This window comes from Lagenorhynchus albirostris, chromosome 1, assembly GCF_949774975.1.
Source record: "Lagenorhynchus albirostris chromosome 1, mLagAlb1.1, whole genome shotgun sequence".
In the NCBI taxonomy this organism is placed as follows: domain Eukaryota; kingdom Metazoa; phylum Chordata; class Mammalia; order Artiodactyla; family Delphinidae; genus Lagenorhynchus; species Lagenorhynchus albirostris.
The window spans coordinates 38,522,572-38,545,261 of record NC_083095.1 but is presented as its reverse complement, the minus strand read 5'-3'; the positions used below and the strand labels follow the sequence as shown (position 1 = coordinate 38,545,261).

Genomic DNA, 22,690 nt, shown 5'->3' with positions numbered 1-22,690 from the left:
CTTTCTTCCTCCCCATCCACATCTACTTTCTCTTCAAGCCAAAGTGAAATACACGGAGTACAGCAGAAAAGGCCAACCCAGTTCATTCCTATGTTTTTTCACATGGGTTCTCTTTACCTAGAAAGTACCTAAATCCTGCCTCATTCACAGACTTGTTTTTGTATTCTGAGCTCAAGAGTCACTTTCTCCTAGAAACCTTCCTGGATTCCTCAGGCTGAGGCAGGTGAACTTGTTTATTCATTTGTTTATTCAACATATGTTTAATTAGCACAGCTACCAACTAGGCACAATACTTTGTGCTAAAAATACAATAAACAGGACAAGCAGAGACTCTGTTCTTACCAGCCTTACTCTTCAGCCCAAGTTCCTTATTCACCTGTTCAAAGTCTTAACTCTTAGTTCAAAGTACAAAAAGAGATGAGATAAAGATAGAGATGGAGATGGAGAGGGAGATGGAGATAGAGAGATAGGGTCCGGGATGATGATGGGGACTGAGATGGGAATGGAGATGGGGTTGAAAAGAATGAGAGAAGGAGAGAGAGAGAGGATTCAGTGATATTTTTTTGTCTGACACTCACCATACCGCTAACTTACTGAGGGCTAGGAAGTATCCAGGCTGTCTCCCTAATACCAATAACTACCAGAACACCTGGCATAATGCTGAATGAATTCAATAATTTTGAGTAATACAGGGACACAAGGTAGTTCCAGAGACCAAATCCTTGCACAGAGGTGGGCTACTTAATAGGCGAATGAGAAAATTTCCTGGTGTTTTCTGGGAAAACTCAAACTTTGTAGAATCTGAGAGGTTTTGTGAAAATGTTACTAGGCATAAAAAGAAATATGAGAATAAAAGAACATTCCTGCGAAAGATACAAGTTCTGTTTTGAATAAGAAACAGGGAGTAAAGTCCACTTCACAGTCTTTTTCAAACTACTGGACCGTATATCTGAAACTACTAAACCATAAAAAAAGGTGCCTATAACCCTGAACTTTGGGCTCCACGAAATATTTTTCTTCATGGGATAATCAGCTCATTAAAGAAAAGAGAAGAGAAAAAGAAGAAGTCTTTTTTACAAGCAGGGGTAAAGCAGATACAAAGAATTGACCCAGTTTCTAAAATAAACATTAAGCTTAAAGCTCTCTCCATCTGGTTAAAACTAAAACCAGAATTAAAAATCAGTATGTTCACACTCCATTTCCTACCTACACCACAATAGTGAGGGCAAGAAAAATTTTAACATATAACTTAATATTATATCTGTGTCACCTAAAGTTTCATGTTAAGATTTGTAAAGAAACTTTTTTTTAATTTTGGAAAAGTGTAACGACTCACTTTTAACCTGCCTAGATATCCATCCAGGCCAAATATCCTTCAGAGTCCCCACTGGGCACTCTCCCTGGGGTCTATTCCTATGCCCTGAGGCAAATGCCTTTCAGTCTTCCTAGCTTCTATATGGAAAAACACTGCTCTTTCCAAAAGTATAATTTTATTCTCCATAATATTCCCTGAAGTTCTTCCCTCTAAACTCTTTATTAAATATATTCCATATAAGACACATCTTATTCTCCATAAAACAAGATATGCACTGTATATGAAAAGCCCTAAAACTTTTAAGTGACACCCCTTCCTTTTCCATATTAACCTCAGCTCCAATAACCAGTCCAATTCTAAGGACAGTGGCATAACTGCGCTAACCGAATTTTAGATATACAGAATGTTAGTACTGAAGGGAACCTGAAAAGTCATTTATCTCAAATCTGCATTTCACACTTGAAAAAATTAAAACCCAAAGAGATCCAAAAACCATCCAAGGTCACACAGCCCTTTGCTCCACCTTATTCTGTACTCTCCCAATCTCTGAGTCTCACCATCTTGTATTTATTTCCATTTCCTATGGAGGGGGTGAGGGCAATGCCCATAATCTCAGTTTGGCTTTTATCTGAACCCCACAGAGAGTGCTAACTGAGCCCATGAACTGGAGAATATGATGTGTGGCATCAGTCTCCGATGTGTGATGCTGAGTGACCAGTGCGTAACTAAGTGCTCCCTGGTGGCTCTTAACCACCCACATGGAGATTCAAATTTCCTGTCATACACATCCCACTCCCCTGCTATTCTTCTAAATGTGCTAAACCATTTGCCAGTGAATTACAGAAAGTGCTTAGACTGTTTGAGCTGTCATGGATTACATCCTATTTAAAAATTGCAGATTAGCATTATTATAACTGGGTTTCTTCTCTATCAATTAAACCTCAGCAATTTTCATATTTGTAGTTTTTCATTTTGCTTTGCTTTACTTTTAAGGACTTAGTTTGGATGGCATCCTACCAGGACAAATTCTGAGTGTCATATACCATGTGAGGTAGGCTGCCTCAATTTAGCAACTAAGCAGACAACAATGGAAAGAGTGAAAAATGTTTTCAAATAAAATAAATACCCAAATACTTATCGTCCTTTGAAATATACTGTCTACATGTTTACTAATGTATTTAATATTTTATAGTATATTAAAACAAAACAAAGCAAACAAAAGCAAACTAATTTATGATTGGACATGATTTATGGCAAAAAGTTATTCACATTTTTATTTTGTTTCTTTTTTTATAAAATTGTAGTGAAATATGCAAATGTAAAGTTTTTTATAATTGTTGGATTAAACTAAAATATTTTATGTGATTATTTAGTAACGAAGAAGGAGCTAAGCAATTGCTTTCTTGATAAATCCTCTTTAAAAGAGGATTCATAAAAATACATTAAGACAAAAAGGATAATCATATCAGAATATTCCAATTCATATTCCTTTGTTTTATAGCCATCAAAACAAATCATCAGTGTACGAAGGTGCTTTCTAAATAGAAGCAAAATCAGTCAGTCTGCTAATCTTTGGAGAAAAAAAGAATGTTACTAGGGGCTCAATAATAAGATTATATAAATGAAATGGATTTGAAAATATTTCAGGAAGGCATCACTAAGTATTTACTGAGCAAATTAGCAGAGATTACCCACATCTTGATCTAAAAAGTAAGGTAGGCTATTCTCCACAACTGCTGCAGAACTAAACTTCGAAAATGCTCTTTTTCACAAAAGCCCTTTAGTAGTGAATTTCGTGAATATCAGCAGAGTAGTCAGGTTCACTCAGAACTGCCTGTCCTGGGGTAGTAAGGGCTGCTACCAGAACCAAGGAGTGCACTCAAGGCATAGAGCATGCCAAAACTAAGAGAAGACAAATTTGAGGTAAAAAACACATGGTGGTAGGCGTATGTAAGAAACAACCCTTCCAGATCTGGAATCTGAGCAGGAGGGTTCTCTACCTTGAGGGAATGTAGGAACAAAGGATATAAGCCTAAGAAATCCCTAGACAGCAGGTAAGAGAAATACTCTGGGATCCTGCTGACATAGAAGGGATCAAGGGGAAACATAAGGTGACTGGGATTGAAGGGAGGCCGTGGTCATAAACTTTGTTTGAAGATTTGTCTGATATCAACAAGGAGACCTTTGAGACTGTGGTCCAGGACAGAGCCTACATGCAATTTAGCATCAGGGGGAAATCTAACAGGGAAGAGCGAATTCTGACTCCACGTTGGTTCTGTTTCTTTAACTTTTACCTTTGCTTTTCATTGCTTTTCTTATCATAACCACTACCTACAGCTGTAAGTATACATAATGCCCTGCCACAGGGAACCCTGACCCTCTGCCTGACAAACTAAAAGGACTTTGTTCAGCTCACAGAGAGACATTCTGACCCTGCCCACCTGTGAATGGCTGCAGAAAAGAAGAAATTAACACATCCCCTCCCTGATGCAGGCCAAGCAAGAAGATTTTTCAAGACAAATGGCCTTTTTACTTTTCTTCCTCAACTCTTCCCCTCTCTGTTCTATAAAAGAAACTGGCATCCAGACCCCATAAGATGTTTTTTGGGTACACCAGTCCGCCATCTTCTCGGTCTGCCGTCTTTCCTTGCCTCAACACCTCGTTTACCGATTTATTGGCCTGTCTCGCGGTGTACAGAGCGAGCTTGGACTCAGTAACAGAAAGAACCAAGGAGTCTCAGAGGAAAGGCCATTAAAGAAAGAGGAGGGCTCAAAATCTCTAGGAACTGGAATTGCTGCCACTGAAATTTTTAAATTTTGCTGGAAGGCACAAAAATTTCAGATGACTTTCTCCAGAAAAATGAAGCTATCATTTACAAGCCGTGATTACTTTCTCAACAGAAAATAGGCACTTGGTATCTCCAACAACTTTTTGACAAAACATCTTTCTCAGTTATTGAGTTATAAGGTTACAAGTGGTGCTTCTCAAGTAGCCAGCACAGACTGACTAGATCCTAGCACAGCTGAAAGCATAAACCAGTTTTCTATCTCCCTCTTCCCTTACTCCCCTTCTCCATCACACACACACACACACACACACACACACACACACACACACACACACACACACAGAGAGAGAGAGAGAGAGAGAGAGAGAGAGCAGGGCTCTATGGGGCTCCCAGGCACAGAGGCCTTTTTGTCTCCTGTTTCTTATAGGCAAGACTCCAGCCTCCATGACCTTCCCTGAGTTCCAAAGGGCAGATTTGAACAGTTGCAGTCAGGAAACCACCTGAGGCAAGATTAAAGGGACCAGAGAAGCTCATCAAGATTAGGAGAGTGACCACCTGAGACCCTGCACACACCCTCATCTTGTCAGCAACCCCACCCTTTTGAAACTGCAGAAGAAAGAAGAATGCAGGACTGTTACCACCTTGATCCTTATCACATGCCCCTGACCATGAGCCCTGACTATAAGACCTCTCCCTATTCCCCAGGGAGCGGGGCACAGTTCTTGAGGTGCTACCCTGATGTGTTCCCCTCTTGGTCTGGCAAAGAATAAAGCCACCCTTTCTTTCTCCTCCAAAACTCTGTCTCTGTATCTCATTTTGGCATCAGTGTACAGGGAGCCAAGATTTTGGCAACACTATCTCAGGAAAAAAATCATACTAGGATCACAAACAGCTGAAATGGCCACATTTGGTTGATATTTTGTGCATGTGTGTCTAATTAGTTTGGAATTGTGGGAAGTTACTGCAACACTTCATGGGTCTTAACAGTTTTCTATCAGCTTCTTGGGTTGTTGCAAAGGAAATATTCCATGAAATTACTAAGGACCCAAGAACTAAGAAGGAAATTAAAAGGCATCTCCTTGGAACACTCTGGCTATAGAAGCTGGATTTGTTCAGAGGCATAAAAAGAAAACCGAATTCGACAGGTAAAAGATGTCAGATATTGGTTTATTCAGGTGTTGAAAGGAGATAGCAGCAACTCAGGAAGAAAAGGATCCACTTTATGACCAGAACTGCATCTTGAAATTAAGACAGGAACTGACGAAGAGAGGAGAAAGAAATTTTGATATAGCAATATAATTAGCCATACATGAAGTAGAGAAGAATGGGACCAACTCTGAACTAAATGAAGTTTTGAAAACTCAACTGAATCTATGTGAAAATTTCCAATGTAGGTAAATTCAGAACGTAGATGGTTAAAAAAAAAAAAAAAAATTGGTGGGAGAAAGGGTTGTTGGTTCTTCTAATGACTAGCCTCTCAGAACTTATTATCAGGCCTCATGAAAGACAAGATTGGGGCAATCCAGCTGAAGAAGCTGCTACACTACCACAGGCAGACAATACAGGTGAGCTCACCAGGGCTTTCACAAAGGAATCATGGCTAAAATTCAAAAAGTGTGCATTTTTCTGGCATGTATATTCATCAGAGACCTAACTGGGGTGGATTCAATGACAGGAGATTCTTATTATAATCATCAGGGACATATTCAACTTCATTCATTCATACAACAAATTTAGATTGAGTATGGCATTAAGAATTATTTAGAAGTTGAGTATACAGAGGCAAAAAAGGTAGACAAAGGCCCTAGTGTCATGGAGCTTACATTCTGAAGAAAAGAAAAACAGAGTAAACATGGTTTCAGGTCTTGGTAGATACAATGAAGAAAAAGATTAAAGGGAAGAGAATAAGAGTGATTGGCATTGTGGTGGTTTTTTATAGGAGGGTGGCATTGAGTAGAATTTCTAAAGAAGTGATTTGAATGGAGTATTTTGAAGGTAAAGCCAATAAACTTGTTATGAATAGATGTAATACAGGAGAAAAACAGGAAACTAGGATGATTCCCAAGTTTTGGGGCCTGAGAAACAAAGTAAATAATGGTGTCCTTCAACTCTACATAGATTTTATTTTTCTGTTATTCTCTTGTTGAAAATCAAACTACACTAGTATGTCTACTCTGCAAAATAGTTTGACAAATTCTTTAAAAAAATAAATAGACACTATATGTCCCAGAAATCTCTTTTCTGGGTATTTATCCCAGAGAACTAAAAACTTATGTCCAAACAAAAAACTACACAAACGTGCATGGAAGTTTTATAGTAATAGCCAAAAATTAGAAAGAATCAAAATATCCTTCAATAGATGAATGATTAAACAGCAGTATATCCAAACCATGGAATACTACTCAGGAATAAGAAGGAACAAACTATTAATACACTCAACAACTCAGATGGATCTCAAGGGACTTAGGCTGAGGGGAAAAGGCCAATTTCAAAAAATCACATTTTGCATGATTCCATTTATATAGCATTTGCAAAATTACAAAATTATACAGATAAAGAACAGATCAGTAGTTGCCAGGGTTAGGGAGGCTTGGGGGAAGCCCATGAGTGTGACATGAGGCAGATCTCTGTGGTAATGGATCAATTCTGTGTCTTGATTTCAACGGTGGTTACAGAATCTACACATGTGATAAAACAACCCAGAACCATATACACACATGGTACCAATGCCAGTGTTGATCTTGTACTAGAGTCATATAAGATACAACCACTGGAGGAAACTAAGGGAAGGGCACAAAGGCCCTCACTATACTGTCTTTACAACTTCCAGTGAATCTGTAATTCAAAATAATTTTTTTAATCTAACTATGCTCAAGTATAAGGCAAAATGCATTACATAAATATTAAAAGTAGTACAGTAATAAATACTATATCTGACAAAACGCTGTCTTCTGGATTTATAAAGCACCATTTTTGCCAATACATCTTACCACTTTCAGTGTGTAGGCAGTAGTTTAATTAAGAGATCATCAAGATCTCTTTGTAAGAACATTTTCCTCCTAAAAGCCTCTGGAGGAAACAGCACTTGGAATTCTCACTCTCCCTCTGTTACTTTTAAGCAGTGAAGAGAACCTGTGTGTTCTTGTTTCTGTACCTGTACAAAGGAGTACAGAAGGCTAAACAACTGTTAACATTGGTGACCAATAGCCTGCAGACATTATGAACTCTGAAAAGTACCTTGTTTAGACCCAAGATACTGACCTTTCACGAGTCAGCCGACATTCCTGGATTCTAACATTTTTCCCATTAGTGTCATAATATAAAATTCTATAATGTGGAATCTCAAAAAGGATGGCTTAGACCAAAAACCAATTACCATGACCCAGAGGCTTAAAAGGTGCTAATAACACTAATCATAACTCCAGTCCTGGGACTGCCCTGGTGATCCAGTGGTTAAGAATCCGGCTTCAATGCAGGGGACACAGATTTGATCCCTGGTCGGGAAACTAAGACGCCACATGCCGCTGGACAACTAAGATCCCACATGCCACGGGGCAACTAAGCCCGCGCACTGCAACTACTGAGCCCACACGCTCTGGAGCCCATGCGCCACAACTAGAGAGAAGCCTGCACACCACAACTAGAAAAGCCCGCGTGCCGCAACAAAAGATCCCGTGTGGGGGTTCCCTGGTGGCGCAGTGGTTGGGACTCTGCCTGTGGATGCGGGGGACACGGGTTCGTGCCCCGGTCTGGGAGGGTCCCACGTGCCGCGGAGCGGCTGGGCCCGTGAGCCATGGCCACTGAGCCTGCGCGTCCGGAGCCTGTGCTCCACAACGGGAGAGGCCACAACAGTGAGAGGCCCAAGTACCGCAAAAAACAAACAAACAAAAAACTCCAGTCCTAAGGTTACCCTAGGTCTCAGAACTAGGCTTGGATAAATCATCAAAGTCAACGTGAGGGTGTGTATGGTGATGAAGTCCCCCTCAAAAAACTCCTTTTTCAACATTTTCTTTTGTATGTATTTCCTTAATTCTGATCTTCTGTATCATCCAGTCTCAGTCTGAGTTTAGAATACTTGGTCCTTCACTCCTGTAGAGAGAATTCTACTCCCAAGATCATCATCAAGACATTTAGTACTCAGGTCTGTATGCTATATCCTAGACACTTTTGTCATTGCTGAATAAGCTTACATTTACTAATACTTTCATTCCCTCAGACCGGAATATATTCCAGCTAGAATTTTGTAATGGAGACTAGACTTATAAACTCTTTGCCTAGTCTTAATTGTAAAAGCCTACATAAAACTAATTATTAAATAAAACATTTTCTAAACAGGGTATCTCATATCAGATCCTGTCTACTTTTTCAGAATTTTATGCATTGCCCACAAAACCTATGGAATATGCCAGATGCTGCCTTTCTAGATATTGGTCTCCTTTTGGAGATAGCTCTGCCAGGTACAATGCTATGAACAGAATTATATCAAAGAGTTCCCATTCTAATTTTTGTATCAGTCCATTCATACCGCTTTTCATGTGCTAAAACATTCTAAAAAGTAAAATATATTATTTTGCCTTTTTATTTTCTAAGGCTGAATAAAAATTAAACCAATGTAAATGACATGAATTAAACATTTTTCTGAAGACAAAGTAGTTTCATTTACTCCTGTCAGAGACTGGAGCCTGGAGAACTATCAACAACAATAATTTTTTTAAAAAAAGAAAAGAAAAGATACTTACAGCCAACCATCATCATGGCCACGGAAAACATCTTTTCCACATCTGTGGTAGGAGCTATGTTTCCAAATCCTATGGTTGTAAGGCTTGTCATGGTAAAGTAGAGAGAGGACACATACAGTGAATCCTTGCTGGGTCCTCCTTCCCATATCCCTGCACTGGTATTGTATCGATATGGAGTCCCAATGCTCAAGGCCAGCTGGTAGAGCCAACTGTCTATCTGGATGGTGTTTGTGACTTCATCGATGACCTCATAGTCCCCAATGCTGTACCATATGCAGGCCAGCCAGTGAGCAACTAGTCCAAACACACACACCAGGAGCACAAGGACCGCTGCTCCATACTCTAGGTAATGGTCCAATTTCCTGGCAACACGGCCCAGTCGCAAGAGACGCACCACTTTTAAAGAACTGAAGAGACTGCTGATTCCCTGAATTAAAAAAAAAAAAAGAAATGACACAACACTTTCAGAAAAGAAAAGGCTAAGGAAAACAATACAGTGGTTCACCTTAATGAACTCAATCACCATTTATATACTAAGAACATACACATACTACAGCTCCCACTTTAAGTCAACAACAACAACAAAAAGCTGAAGTGATAAAGAAACTTTTTAAATGCAGATTCCTTCCCACCAGGAAAAAAGATATTTGTAGATTATTAGATAAAAACACTTTTCATTAGGTAAGGAAGACGGAGTTTATTTTCATAAGTGGAGTATAAATAGCACAGAGAAAAACCAAAGGAGAAAATAGCTCAAATGCAATATACTCAGAGTATAGAAATAGGGTGATGAATTTAGACCTTTTATTTCTTCTTCCTACAAAACTTTTCCTGTACTCTAAAAGATTTAATTTTATTTCTTTATAAATGCTATGAACAGCAAAACTTCTGAAAAAGGAATCCTAGTTTTACTGTCAAGCAAACAGGAAATACCTCTGTGTATATTAGAATGAGCAAATGCCATTATTTCCACCACCTCCTGACACAGTTATGATAAGCACTAAATTTGTAGAGCTGTGAAAAAGTGAAGAGTTGAACCTAGAATGGGAACATACCTACAAAACTCTATCATCTTCTGGCAATAGTCATTGAAAAGAATACTTTAAGGGAATGGCAGCAAGAAAATTCATATTTTGTTAAGAAGCTTAAAACATCAAATATAGGGCTTCCCTGGTGGCGCAGTGGTTGAGAGTCCGCCTGCCGATGCAGGGGACACGGGTTCGTGCCCCAGTCCGGGAAGATCCCACATGCCGCGGAGCGGCTGGGCCCGTGAGCCATGGCCGCTGAGCCTGCGCGTCCGGAGCCTGTGCTCCGCAACAGGAGAGGCCACAACAGTGAGAGGCCCGTGTACCACAAAAAAAAAAAAAAAAACACATCAAATATAGCATTATCCAAATGGAAACATAGCATAGACTTTATTCAATCAGTGAAGTTCTCAAAGTTACTTTTTGAGGAAGCATGTGATAAGCCACCCAGGTAGAGAGGGTAAAGCCATTCCTGGTGCATGAGAGAAAGACAAAGCAGTGACCCAGGATCCTCTCATCTGATCATCACCTCCAAGTCTCACAGAGTCCATGACTTCCTTACTGCTAATTCTATATCCCAGGGAGGAGACAAGGCAGCTAACATAACCTACTCTGAACTTAAGTCTGATCAACATGGAGGAACTGGTTGGTATAGTAGAACAGATGTAACATTAATGAGACTCCAATTATGGCATCATAAAGTTACAGTGAAAAGAGGCTGGGAATACATTTGGTTATACTCTATATGATAGTATACATTTGAAATTTTGCAAAATAAAAATTTGAAATAGAGAGAGAGAAAACAAAGAGAAGTAAAAACAGGAGAACTTATGGAAGCAAAAAAAGGAACAGGAGCATCCGGACAGTTTTCTGTCTCAACCTCGATAACCTTAGGCCTGGCTCTTAGGCAGGGATATTGAACTTTAGACAGTAAGAGTAGCATTAATAAAATTCAGAAGATGAATTGGCATAATTCAATGAAATGAGATGTTGAAAGGTAAGAAGATTCAGGAGAGCTTGGAAGCTCTCAAAAAAGGAACTACATAATCATGAACAAGAAAGACAAAAATAAGTTTTTATTGAGGATTTCTATATGACAGGCTCTGAGTTGTGCCCTGGGGACATTAAGACAAATGTGCCTTGCTTCTGCTCTAAAGAAACCCATAGTCAAAATGCATGAAAAACTCAAAGGGTTAAATTAAAAAATAAAAACAGTGTTATTGTAGATGTTGTCTTCCACTTAGCTCCAATTTTTAAAGGAACTGTGTTACTTCTATTTAAATACTGGGTTGGCCAAAAAGTTCATTCGGGATTTTCTATAAGATCTTACAAAAACCCGAACGAACGTTTTGGCCAACACAATACTACAGAGAAAATTATTTCTACTGGAATTCTTTTTTCGAAACACAGCTAAAAACAAAAGAAGAAAAAACAGAGAGGAAACCTTTAACCCCATTTAAACTAAAAACTAGTCACAACCCTCAACTAGAATGTAAAGAATCAGGACCCACCTGAATTAGGCCCAAATAACAGGAGGACACACTCCCCTGACCTCTGATGTAGGCAGATCTCTCCAAGAGGAGGTGATCCACCCTGAGGGGTACCTACTCTGGACTCCACTTAATCAAAAAGCACCATTTTCTATAGCCATGTCCAATATTATTTAAATGTTACAAAATGTTTGGTAAGTATCGTAAACTCTCTCTGTCATGGGCTCTATGTCACCACTTTCTCCTAGATGTTAGCCAACTCTCCAGCGGACATGTCTTTCAAAATCATTTTCTGGGGCTGACCTTATCCATGCTTCTTTTATGTGTTAGGATTCTCATTACGATTACCCTCAGCCTCTCCTGGTTGATTTACTCCATGCCCATGTTTCAACTGACTTCTATGAGTTCCTGCTACAGAAGCCAAATACCTGCTGTACATTTCCATTTAGATATTCCATAGGTGTTCAAAAGGTAATATGTCCCTACTCTTGTGAACAACATCATTATGAAGCCAGTCTCTCAGACCTGGGGCTGAACACCCCCTTTCCTGTCACATCCAACCGGTTATCAAGTCTTGAGGATCTCAGCATTCAAAGTGCTCAAAATATACCTGAAGAAATCTCTCAAAAATATCCCTTCTTTCTTATTCTCAAGGCCATGCCTTGGTCATGGCTTCATGTTTTTTCTCACTGTGTGACAGGAATAGCCTCTCCATCAGCCATACTACCTCTGTTCTCACTCCCTTTAATTATGTGATCACACTGTAGAGGCTACCAGCCTGCTATCGTTTTACATCATACATATCTAATCATGTCCCTCTCTGGTCTAAAATCTTTAGTATTAGCTCATTACCTACAGAATCAAGTATTCACTCCCTACTATGACATGCAAAGCCCTTCAGGACCTAGCATCTGCCTGTCTGGTCAGCATCTCTCCCAGCAAGTCCTCCTCCTGCTGTCTAGACTCCTTCCATGCTCAACTATGTGTAGTTCCCAGAGTGCCCATGCTGTTTCATGCCACATTAACAATTTGTCCCCTGTACTTAAAGCACTCTTCCCTCCCACTCTCTTGGTGGCCGGGGTCTTACTTATAGTTTATGGCAGAGACTCTCTCCTCCATGTCCATTTCCCTGACATCTTCTTACCTCCCCCACCATCTTCATTGTAAGAGTTAGGTGTCCTTATTTTGTATTATCATGTCCTCTTTGTCCATCTCTATTACAACAGTCATCATAATAGCACTTTATTACAAGTCTCTGTTTGCATGTATGGTATCCCAGGAAACTCTAAACCCCTTGAAGAATATACCTAGTGTCAATTACAAAGTATGGCATATGGTAATAGGTTAAGCAGTCAATACGTTCAATAAATGTATGAAAATCTTTTTATGACACAAGTAAATGTGGGTGGGGTGAATTGAGTGTGTGGTGGGGCAGGGAGGGGGCATAGTTAATAATCTTATGTGATAGGTATCATTACTAAAACATAGCCTAGAAACATTAAATAATTTGACTAAGTTCATGCAGCTGGTAAGAGGAGGGGCCAAGAATCAAATATAGGCAGTCTTGTCCACACTCCTTGCACTTCACTATCTGACCTCATTCTGAACCTCACTATATCTAGAGCATAATGTGCTCTAGATATAAACAAATCACATTTGTACCAGCAGTATTGGCTTAAATACAGGCAGTCTCTATAAGACTGAATAAAGGAGATTAAATACCTTGCCTCCCATTTATTCCCACCCAGGCCCAACAGTGGCCCACTTAGGGATCTGTGGAGGCCCCAGAACCCTAGAGAGTCTGCAATTCTCTAACATGGACCAACTCATTTCATTCTCACAATACCAGGACTCCTATCTCCACTGTTCATAGGCGGACACTGAAGCTCAGACAGGTTACACGACTTGTCTAAAGTCACACAGCTAGCAAGGAATGGACCTAGTCCTTCAGATTCTTCATGCATTTCCCACAATAGCCAACTGCTGTGCAGTCTTCCTGTCCTTATCCCAATAATCACTGCAATATTAATCTTCTTAAAAGACAGTATCGAGCATATCCTCCAGAGGCTCATATAGACATTAAACACAATTTCTACAGGCCTTCAAGGTCCACAACCCCATTTCTGTCCACACTGCCAGGTCATTTCCAACCATGCCTTTGCCAAGCAATAGTACTCCAGTCAAACCAAACTCCTTTTTGCTCTCAAACATAACTCCAAAGTTTCACCTTTTAATTTGTCCACAGTGTCCCTTTCATCTACTTATCAAACCAGAAACTGTTATTCAAAATGAGTAATACAGAAGTGTTTGCTTTATTTGGAAAGTTTTTTTTTAGCTATCTCATTCTCCACTGTTTTGTATCCAAAAGAATTTAATGCAATTACTATAATCAAAACTCAAAGTTAATGACTTTGTTCTAAAATTTGATGAAATACTTAAAACTTGAAACAATCCAAATGTCCATCTCCAGTAGAATGGATAAATCATTGCACCTTCACTCAATGCAATACTATCTAGAAATAAACATGAACAGACTAGAACTATATGAAATAACAAGAATGAATCTAAAAAGTATCATACTGAACAAAAGAGACTAGACACAAAAGAGTATATATTGCATGATTCCATTTATAAAAGTTTAAATACAAATGGAACTACTCTTAGGGATTAGACGTCATTAGAAGTCAAAGTGGCTTCCTTGAGCTCTACATGTAATATTGATGTAATTTTTAAAGAATGTTTTATTTAAATATCAAAACAATGTTAAGGAAAATCTATTAGTCACTGTTGTGTTGTTAAGGTTAACATTTCACCACGGTACATAATTCAGATTAATGATTTCTTCTGCATCATGTGATTTGGGGAGGGGGAAGAGGTGTCATATTCAACTCTATCTAAAATAAGAGATTTTACTTATTTTATAACTCACCCTCATAACCTTTAGATTGGTCCTCAAATTATACTTTTTTTATATACATAATTTTTTTAAGATTTTTTTTTTGATGTGGACCATTTTTTAAACTCTTTATTAAACTTGTTACAATATTACTTCTGTTTTATGTTTTGGTTTTTTGGCCACAAGACATGTGGGATCTTAGCTCCCCAACCAGGGGTCGAACCCACACCCCATGCATTGGAAGGTGAAGTCCTAACCACTGGCCTGCCAGGGAAGTCGCCTCAAATACATTTAATCCCTTGTTGGGAATTTTAATTTAACCCATATAGTAATACTGGATACTTTGACAGGCCAAAATAAAATGACTCCCTTCTGTCCTAACACCTTTTTATAACAACCTCTTGATTGTGTGCTTTCCACCAGTTTTGTCTGCTCATTCATTTTCTGCTTAATTTCACTCCACGCTTTCCAATCTTCCTGTGCCTTCCTCTGCACTCCAGTGGCATTCTGCCTCTATCCCAACCTCTGAGCTCTTAGCTCACAAATCCCTGGGGTTCCACTGCTGGAAGAGAATATCAAACACATCAAATGCATAATAGAACACAGCAGGGTTAATGGAGAACTTTCAGTCATCAGCCTTCCTTTCTAGCCAGTTTCCTTACTTGAAAAGCCCCTCAGGCCATAGGAGCATAAAGAAAAATATCCAGGAGATATCTCAGCGTCATTAACTCTTCAGGATATTTTTGTGGATTCCCACATTGAAGAGATGTGGGATGTAATCAGCATAAAAATAATGGCTTACAATGATAAAGCCATTTAAAATACAAATCAATTCTCTCATTTGATTATCACTAAGGATAGTAGGCAGATAACTCAGCTAGTATTCTTTCCTACCTTCTTCCCCCCTTGCTTTATAAACAAAAGAGGAATGATCAAAGACCTTTCTTGTCCAAGGACACATGACAATTAAGTGGGGGTGAGAGAGCAGGAGTACAGACTTATAACATCCAGTTGCTTGGTTTTTCACCTACATCTAGCATTCTCACACACAGGATGTGTAGTAGATTGTTTGGAAAAAAAATAGCTCGGGTCATTTCCTTCCCTGCATCCATACCCTTTGGCAATGTGACCTCTCCCATCAAAAGATAGGGTCTATTTCCCCATCTTGACTTGAGTCTTGACTGGCCTTACGACTTACTTCGGCCAGCAGAATGTGGTGTAAGTGACACTGTGCGAGTTCCAAGCCTAGACCTCAAGAAGCACAGCCTCCAGTCACGCTCTTAGAACCCACGGCCATTCTAAGTTGCCACATGAAGAATGGCAACTAGGCTTTTGGAGGATGAGAGACCATACGAGCAGCCCTATGACATCCATCTGAGCCATCTGGGATCAGTTAGTCACCAGCCATCTCAGCAGCCTACCACAGACGTACGGGTGAACTTAGTTGAGATAAGCCAAATCTAGCCAAAGTCAGCAGAATCACTCAGGTCACAGGAAAGTGAGTTTAATAAATGGTGATTGTTATTATCCATAAAGTTTTGGAGTAGTTTGTTTTGTGGGGAAAAAAGCTAACTGATACAAATGTGAGGAAAGCATATGTGCACAGTATTTCATCCTTGTTTGACTTAAAATGGGGGCAACACAGATATGTATGTGATACAGAAGTCTCATTTTAACAAGACATTCTTCCAAATAGGTAAGATATGAACATATAAAATAAATGTTAATATGCAATTGTTAGATATTATTTACCTTTTGTATTGGGAAACGTGTCACTATTTTGCTTTGCAAGAATTTATGCCAGTAAATATTCCATGAGAACAAAGAACTCCAAGTTATTACTTCATATACCTCCTAAATAGTTCTTAAATCCAACCTCACCTAAAGCTTGCCCTCACGCTGCGTAACTTGTTTCCATGTGGATGACCCTGCTGAAAACCTGGCCTTGCAGTTTCTCCACCAATTCATCTCCAACAATCTTTTCACTTTTCCTTAGATGCCCACTCCCGAGGTCATAATCTGAAATTTCTCATATCTAAAACGTTTTCCGGCTCTGAAATCTTGAATTGAACCATCTTGTTTTCTGACCACATCTTCTTCTATGTTGAGCTAAACCGTCCAATTACATCAACATTCAACCTTATTGAATCTCCAGTCTACTGACAGATCTGCTTTTTCCCAATCTATTAACCCCTCCATTCTCCATTTCTTCTTTATGTGGCCCTATAATTTCAACACCACCATACATCCTGAATTCCTTAGCATGTCTGTCTCTTCATTATAACCTGTATCAAAACCCTAATTCTAACTCAATTATCAGCTTTCTTCAGGGCTGTGTTTAAGAACTGCTTAAGAAAGTAATACAGTAGGGCAGATTGATTCCACTAGAAATTCATTATCATCAATCTCAAAACATCTCCTAACTACCTAGCAATTTTACTACTTTTCTTATGAATTCATCTGTCCACTATATTTTAAACTTTCTCTCCTCTGCTCAAAAATCCAGCCACTCCCCCTGCAACTACATCTTTCCCATAGACATTTAAATATCTCATGTCTCTCCCATTAAAAAAAAAAAATGTTACTACTCTCCCCTCCACCTTCCCATTCCAGACATTGCCCCTGGTTCTTTTCTAATATATAAGCACTAACCATTTGATTACACAAACCAGAAACCAAGAAGTATTCATGTTGCCCCTTTCTTTGATATCTCCCATACCCAATTTATCTTAAAACCCTATTAACTTTAACTCCTAAATATCTTTCCAATTTATTCACTTTTCTTCATCGCCACTGACACCATCTTAAACCATGCTACTAGCATCTCTCTCCTAGACCTATGGAAGTGTTCTAATAAATCTTAAGGCGTTCATTTGACTCCGTCCACTCTATTCTGAACATTATATAAGAGTTATCTTTTGAAGTCACTCATAGTTTAAAATCATATAGCTTCCGTTGTTCTAAAATCTGTTTTGGTTTAGTCTAGAGCAGGTCATTTCATTATATAATCTCAAAGGACCAGGTATGTTCCCTTCGTGCCATTTGTCTCTTTCTGATTGTGTATTCATATCATGTTTTGTTCATTCTTTTATCCCTAGCACACACTCTAGAACTCCCTGCCACAGTGTAAGCACCAAATATTTATTAAGAAACTGAATACATTAATTAAAGAATAAACTAAGTAATGCAGAAATCTCTCATAATAATTTCTGACTCCTCTAGCACTGATATTGTAATTAATAATTAATAGTTATTTAATCTTCATGGGTAGCACAATATTAGGCAATTATATAGAAACCACTCTGTTGTATAAGCATTGGGGTCTTATTCTAAGTAGATTTTGTACATGAATGACTAAATAGTCCATTTCCATTTCCTTTTGTAGAGTACAATTTAAAGACTGAAAGAAAACTAATGTAGCAAACTACAATTGTTATCTGCATCTCTAACCCATATAACAAGTTCTATTGCCTCCTTCCTATTCAGAACTCATTTCTCCTACTCATGTTACCAAGAGATCCATGGAGAAATAATACTAATTACTCCCTGCATTAGTTAATATGCTTCAGTAGAGGAACTCAATTTAAATAACTTGTACATACCACCTGTTTTAGTCTATTTATATTCTTATCAATACACAGTGGCATAAGTAGATAGGTAGATAGATAGTAGATAGATAGATAGATAGACAGACAGACATCTGTTTTAAGCAATATCCATGATATACTAATTTTAAATGCTTCTTATTATGGAAAAAAAATGTTCTCATTAATATCCATTGGTCCAGACTGAATATAAAGCATGATCAAAATATGCACCAAAAAAGAGGTATATTGCCTAAGTCTCGATTTTTTTTTCAAATATCATGATATATGCACAAGCAAACCAGGTTGGGAGATGCTTTAAAACCTTCAGTAACTTGCTGCCACCTTTACAATAATCCAAACTCCTTAACACAACCTGCCCCTGCCTACTTTTCCAGTCTCCCTTGTGCATCTCTGTCTTCTGCTCTCTGTACTCCAGTTATAGAAAATGTCTTTCCTTTCTTCAAAATTTTTATATTCTCTCTCACCTGGTGGGGTCTCCAAAAGTGAACTTTAAAAACACTCTCCCTAACCCGCTAACTACTCCTTTTGCCTAGTTAATCCTACTCATCTTTCAGGTCTAGGCTTAAATGTCACCTAACCCAGCACCTATAATAACAACACAGGTATAGCTTTCAGAATTCCACAAGGGATATGCTTGGAGTTGTATCAATCAGGGAACCCTTAGGCTGTGGTATCCTTATCAGGTTATTTACAGCTCATTAAAAGTTCTTCATAGTCCAGATGTAATTTACAAATCAGAGATCTTTTTTAAATACAAGTAATACAGTCTAGAAACATAGATAGCATATTTCCTTCATCAGTCCCTGAGAGAACAGAGGAAGACAGTTGATCAAAGGTAAAATCTGTCAATGCAGAAGGAGAAATAGTTTTGTTAACCCTTTATCCACAATGTCTAATAAACAAACTTCCTAAAGATGAAAAATTCCAATATAAAGATAAACATGTTCCTTGTGAGTTAGCATGTGTTATGTGAAAGCAGAGATAAAATCATGGAATAAAATGAAGTAACAGAAAGACCAAAGGGAGTAGGGATGGAGGTTTAGAACTTCCTTCAAAGAAGAGTGAGGAAATGATGTATTCTCAAGCATAGTGATAATTACTATGCAGAAAGATAAAGAGCAATTTCTATGCAAGTATCCATAGATAGTTAAGGCAAAAAAATTTTAAGGATTATAGTATACATATTGCAATATATTTCAACCTTCTTTGCCTCCATGTCAGAATTACTCCCTAATGTTTAACAATAGGAAGCCTTCATCATGAATGAAGATCAGTTCTGATAAAAGTTTCTATTCCTGTAAGCAACAAAATCAAATAAAGGAATCCTATTGCTATCCTGATTGTTTGCAACTTCCTATCCTCCCAAAGCTAATTCCCTCAGGCAGACTGCTTTGTCTCTGTAGATAATTAATGCAAAGAATATATCCTGGAGCATCACCAAATTTTTCAAATATAAAAAAGATATCAATCTTTAAATCTGTTTATTACCATTCTGTACCACCAATATCCACTTGGAATAGAATTTAAAAGTTCAGCCTACTGCCACTATCCTCCAATTTGGAACCTGTGGCTGACTCTTACCCATTCTCCAAATCCTTACCTCATCTCCTCCTTCACACTACTCCTCCTTTATTCACACTCTTAAATAATTTTTGAGAAAGTTTTTCTCTCAAGCTAGAAGGTAGGTACATTTGAGTTCAGTAGGTACATTTGAGTTCAGTGACTTTGCCTTGTACATCTTTGTATTCATTAGTCTACAATGTTTTGCACTCCTAGTGGGAGATCCCAGCTTAGGAACCTAAACCCTAAGGTAACCTCTAAACATGTATGGAAAGCTAGCAGTGTAGGTCATATGACTGGAAGATTATTTAAGTGAGAATATTCATGGAAAGGAACTTATGAACAGAGAGGTGAGCATAGTGGCTAAAGGATAATGCCCTACTGTCTGAATGAAGAAGTTTGGGGCACAGATAAGGTTATGCCACAAAAACTGCCCTTTGGTCCTAACTTTTCCATTACTAACAATAAACAGGTATATTTAGGAAACACTGTAAGCTTCAATCCCTCATTCACTTTAATAGAAATATATATAGTATGGCAATTATGTGTCAGGCACTGCAAATCCAGGCTATTAGAAAGACAGAGTCTTTGCATTGAGGAAGCATAAGGTCTAATTTGGTTCCTCCAGAAATGAGCACAGGGTCTAACCCTGAGTTTTCTAAAGATCTTTGTTGGATTTGACTTCTTAACTTGAAGTAGAATTGAAGGTTGCAAAATAGGGTCACTCATAAACCTTCCCCTGAGCACACAGATGAAAGACAAGTGTTGATAAACCACTAATCCAATCATCGATAAAAATATAAATGGTTTTTTATTAGAAGCACTAGTGTTATTAATGTGCTTTCTTAAGCAGAGAAGAACTGGGAGGTATATAGGACTTAAAATTGCAGCAAAAGTTTTTAAAGCAGGCTAATAAGAAACTAAGAAAGTCCCATATAGAAGGTAAAATCATCCCAGAGATAATACATTTCATTGCATTAAAAGTCGCATACTCTTCAGACTAACTAAGTTTATCAGGGATAAACAGGAGCATTACATAATGATAAAGGGGTAAATTCTCCAAGAAGACATAACAATCCTTATATTGTATGCACCTAACAAGACCATCAAAATATGTGAAGCAAAAACTAATAGAAATGCAAGGAGAAATTAAATGAATCCACTATCATATACTTCAATATCCTCTGTCAGAGATGGTCAGGTCTAGCAGGCAGAAATCAGTAAGGACAGAGCAGAACTCAATAGCATCATCGATTAGCTGGCTATTACTGACATCTTTGACTACTTTATACAACAGCAGCAAAACAACAACAACAAAAACCCACATTCTTCTCAAGGTCATGTAAAATATTCACCAAGACAGACCACATCCTGTGCTATAAAACACACCTTAACAAATTTAAAACAATAGAAATCATACAATACCTGATTTTGGACCACAATGAAATTAAACTAGAAATCAATAACTGAAATATACCTGGAAAATCCAAAAATATGTGGAAATTAAACAACACACTTATAAGTAAGACAAGGATTAAAGAGAAAATTTCAAGTAAAATTTAATGCTTTTTTAATTAACTGAAAGTGAAAATACAACTTAACAAAGTTCGTGGGATGCAGCAAAGCAGTACTTAGAGGAAAATATATAACTTAGAATGCATATATTAGAAAGCAATAAAAACTATAATCAATAACCTAAATTTCCACTTTAGCAAACTAGAAAAAGAAAAGCAAATTAAATCCAAAGTAACAAGAAGAAAAGACATATTAAAAATATAGCAAAAATCAATGAAATTGAAAACAGGAAATCGGTAGAGAAAATCAACAAAATCTTAGAAGTTTTTTCTTTGATAATATCAATAAAATTGATACACCTCTAGCCACACTAACTAAGAAAAATAAAAAAGAGAGGACACAATTACTAACATGGCAAATGAAAGAGAGGATGTCACTACAGATGCCATAGACATTAAAAAGATAATAATAATAACAACAACAAAGTGGAATCATATGAACAACTCTATGCCCGTAAATTTGAGAACCTAGATGATATGGACTAACTCCATGAAAGACACAATCTGCCAAAACTCACACACATACAAAAATACGTTATTTGAAGAGAACTACATCTATTAAACAAATTGATTCAATAAATTAATAACCTTCCAAAAGAGCACCAGGCCCAGATGGGCTCATGAATGAATTCTACCAGATATTTAAGGAAGAAATTATACCAATTGCCTACAATCTCTTCCAAAAGGTAGAAGCAGAAACAATACTTCCTAACACAGATTTATGAGGCTAGTATTACCCTAATACCAAAAGCAAAGACAGTATGAGAAAAGAAAACTACAAAAGAATATCTCTCATGTACATAGATGCAGAAATCCTCAACAAGATATTAGCAAATCAAATCCAACAATATATAAAAATAATTATATAGTATGGCCAAGTAAGATTTATCCTAGGTATGCATGGCTGGTTCGATACTCAAAAATCAATTAATAGAATCCATAACATCACAGACTAAAGAAGAAAAATCATATATTCATATCAATAGATGCAAAAAAGGCATTTGACGAAATGCAAAATCTATTCATGATAAAAACTCTCAGAAAACTAGGAACAGAGAGGAACTTCCTCATCTTGAAAAAGAACATCTACAAAAACCCTACAGCTTATGTCATATTACATCATATTTAATGGTGAGAAATTAGAAGCTTTCCCACTAAGATCAGGAACAAGGAAAGAATGTCTGTTCTCACCACTCCTATTCAACTTCATACTGGAAGTCCTAGCAAATGCAATAAGAAAAGAAAAGGAAATAAAAGGTATACAGACTGGGAAGGGGAAATAGAAAACTGTCTTTGTTTGCAGATGACATAATTGTCTATGCAGAAAATCCAAACAACTTGACCCAGAAAAAAAAAAAAAAATCCTGCAACTAATTAGCAATTAAAGCAAGTTTGCAGGATATATGATCAACATACAAAAGCCAATCACTTTCCTATATACCAACAATGAACAAGTGGAATTTAAAAACACAATACCATTTACATTAGCACAACAAAAATGAAAAACTTAGATATAAATCTAACAAAAAAATGTACAAGATGTACATGAGGAAAACTATGAAAGAAATCAAAAAAGAACTAAATAAATGGAGCAATAGTCCATGTTTATGGACAGAAATACTCAATATTGTCAAGATGTCAATTTTTCTCTACTTGATCTAAAGCTACCAATGTAATCTCAGTCAAAATCCCATT

At 37.7% G+C, this 22,690-nt stretch overlaps 1 protein-coding gene across 1 annotated transcript in view; it reads right to left on the bottom strand.

Annotated features, from left to right (window-relative positions):
• The window catches only part of KCNH5 (potassium voltage-gated channel subfamily H member 5), a 323,612-nt gene that overhangs the window by 227,703 nt on the left and 73,219 nt on the right, over positions 1 to 22,690 (bottom strand). The window contains exon 7 of the mRNA XM_060166885.1: positions 8,843 to 9,269. Coding sequence (XP_060022868.1) covers positions 8,843 to 9,269 — 427 coding nt within the window. The remainder of the gene's footprint in view (positions 1 to 8,842; positions 9,270 to 22,690) is intronic.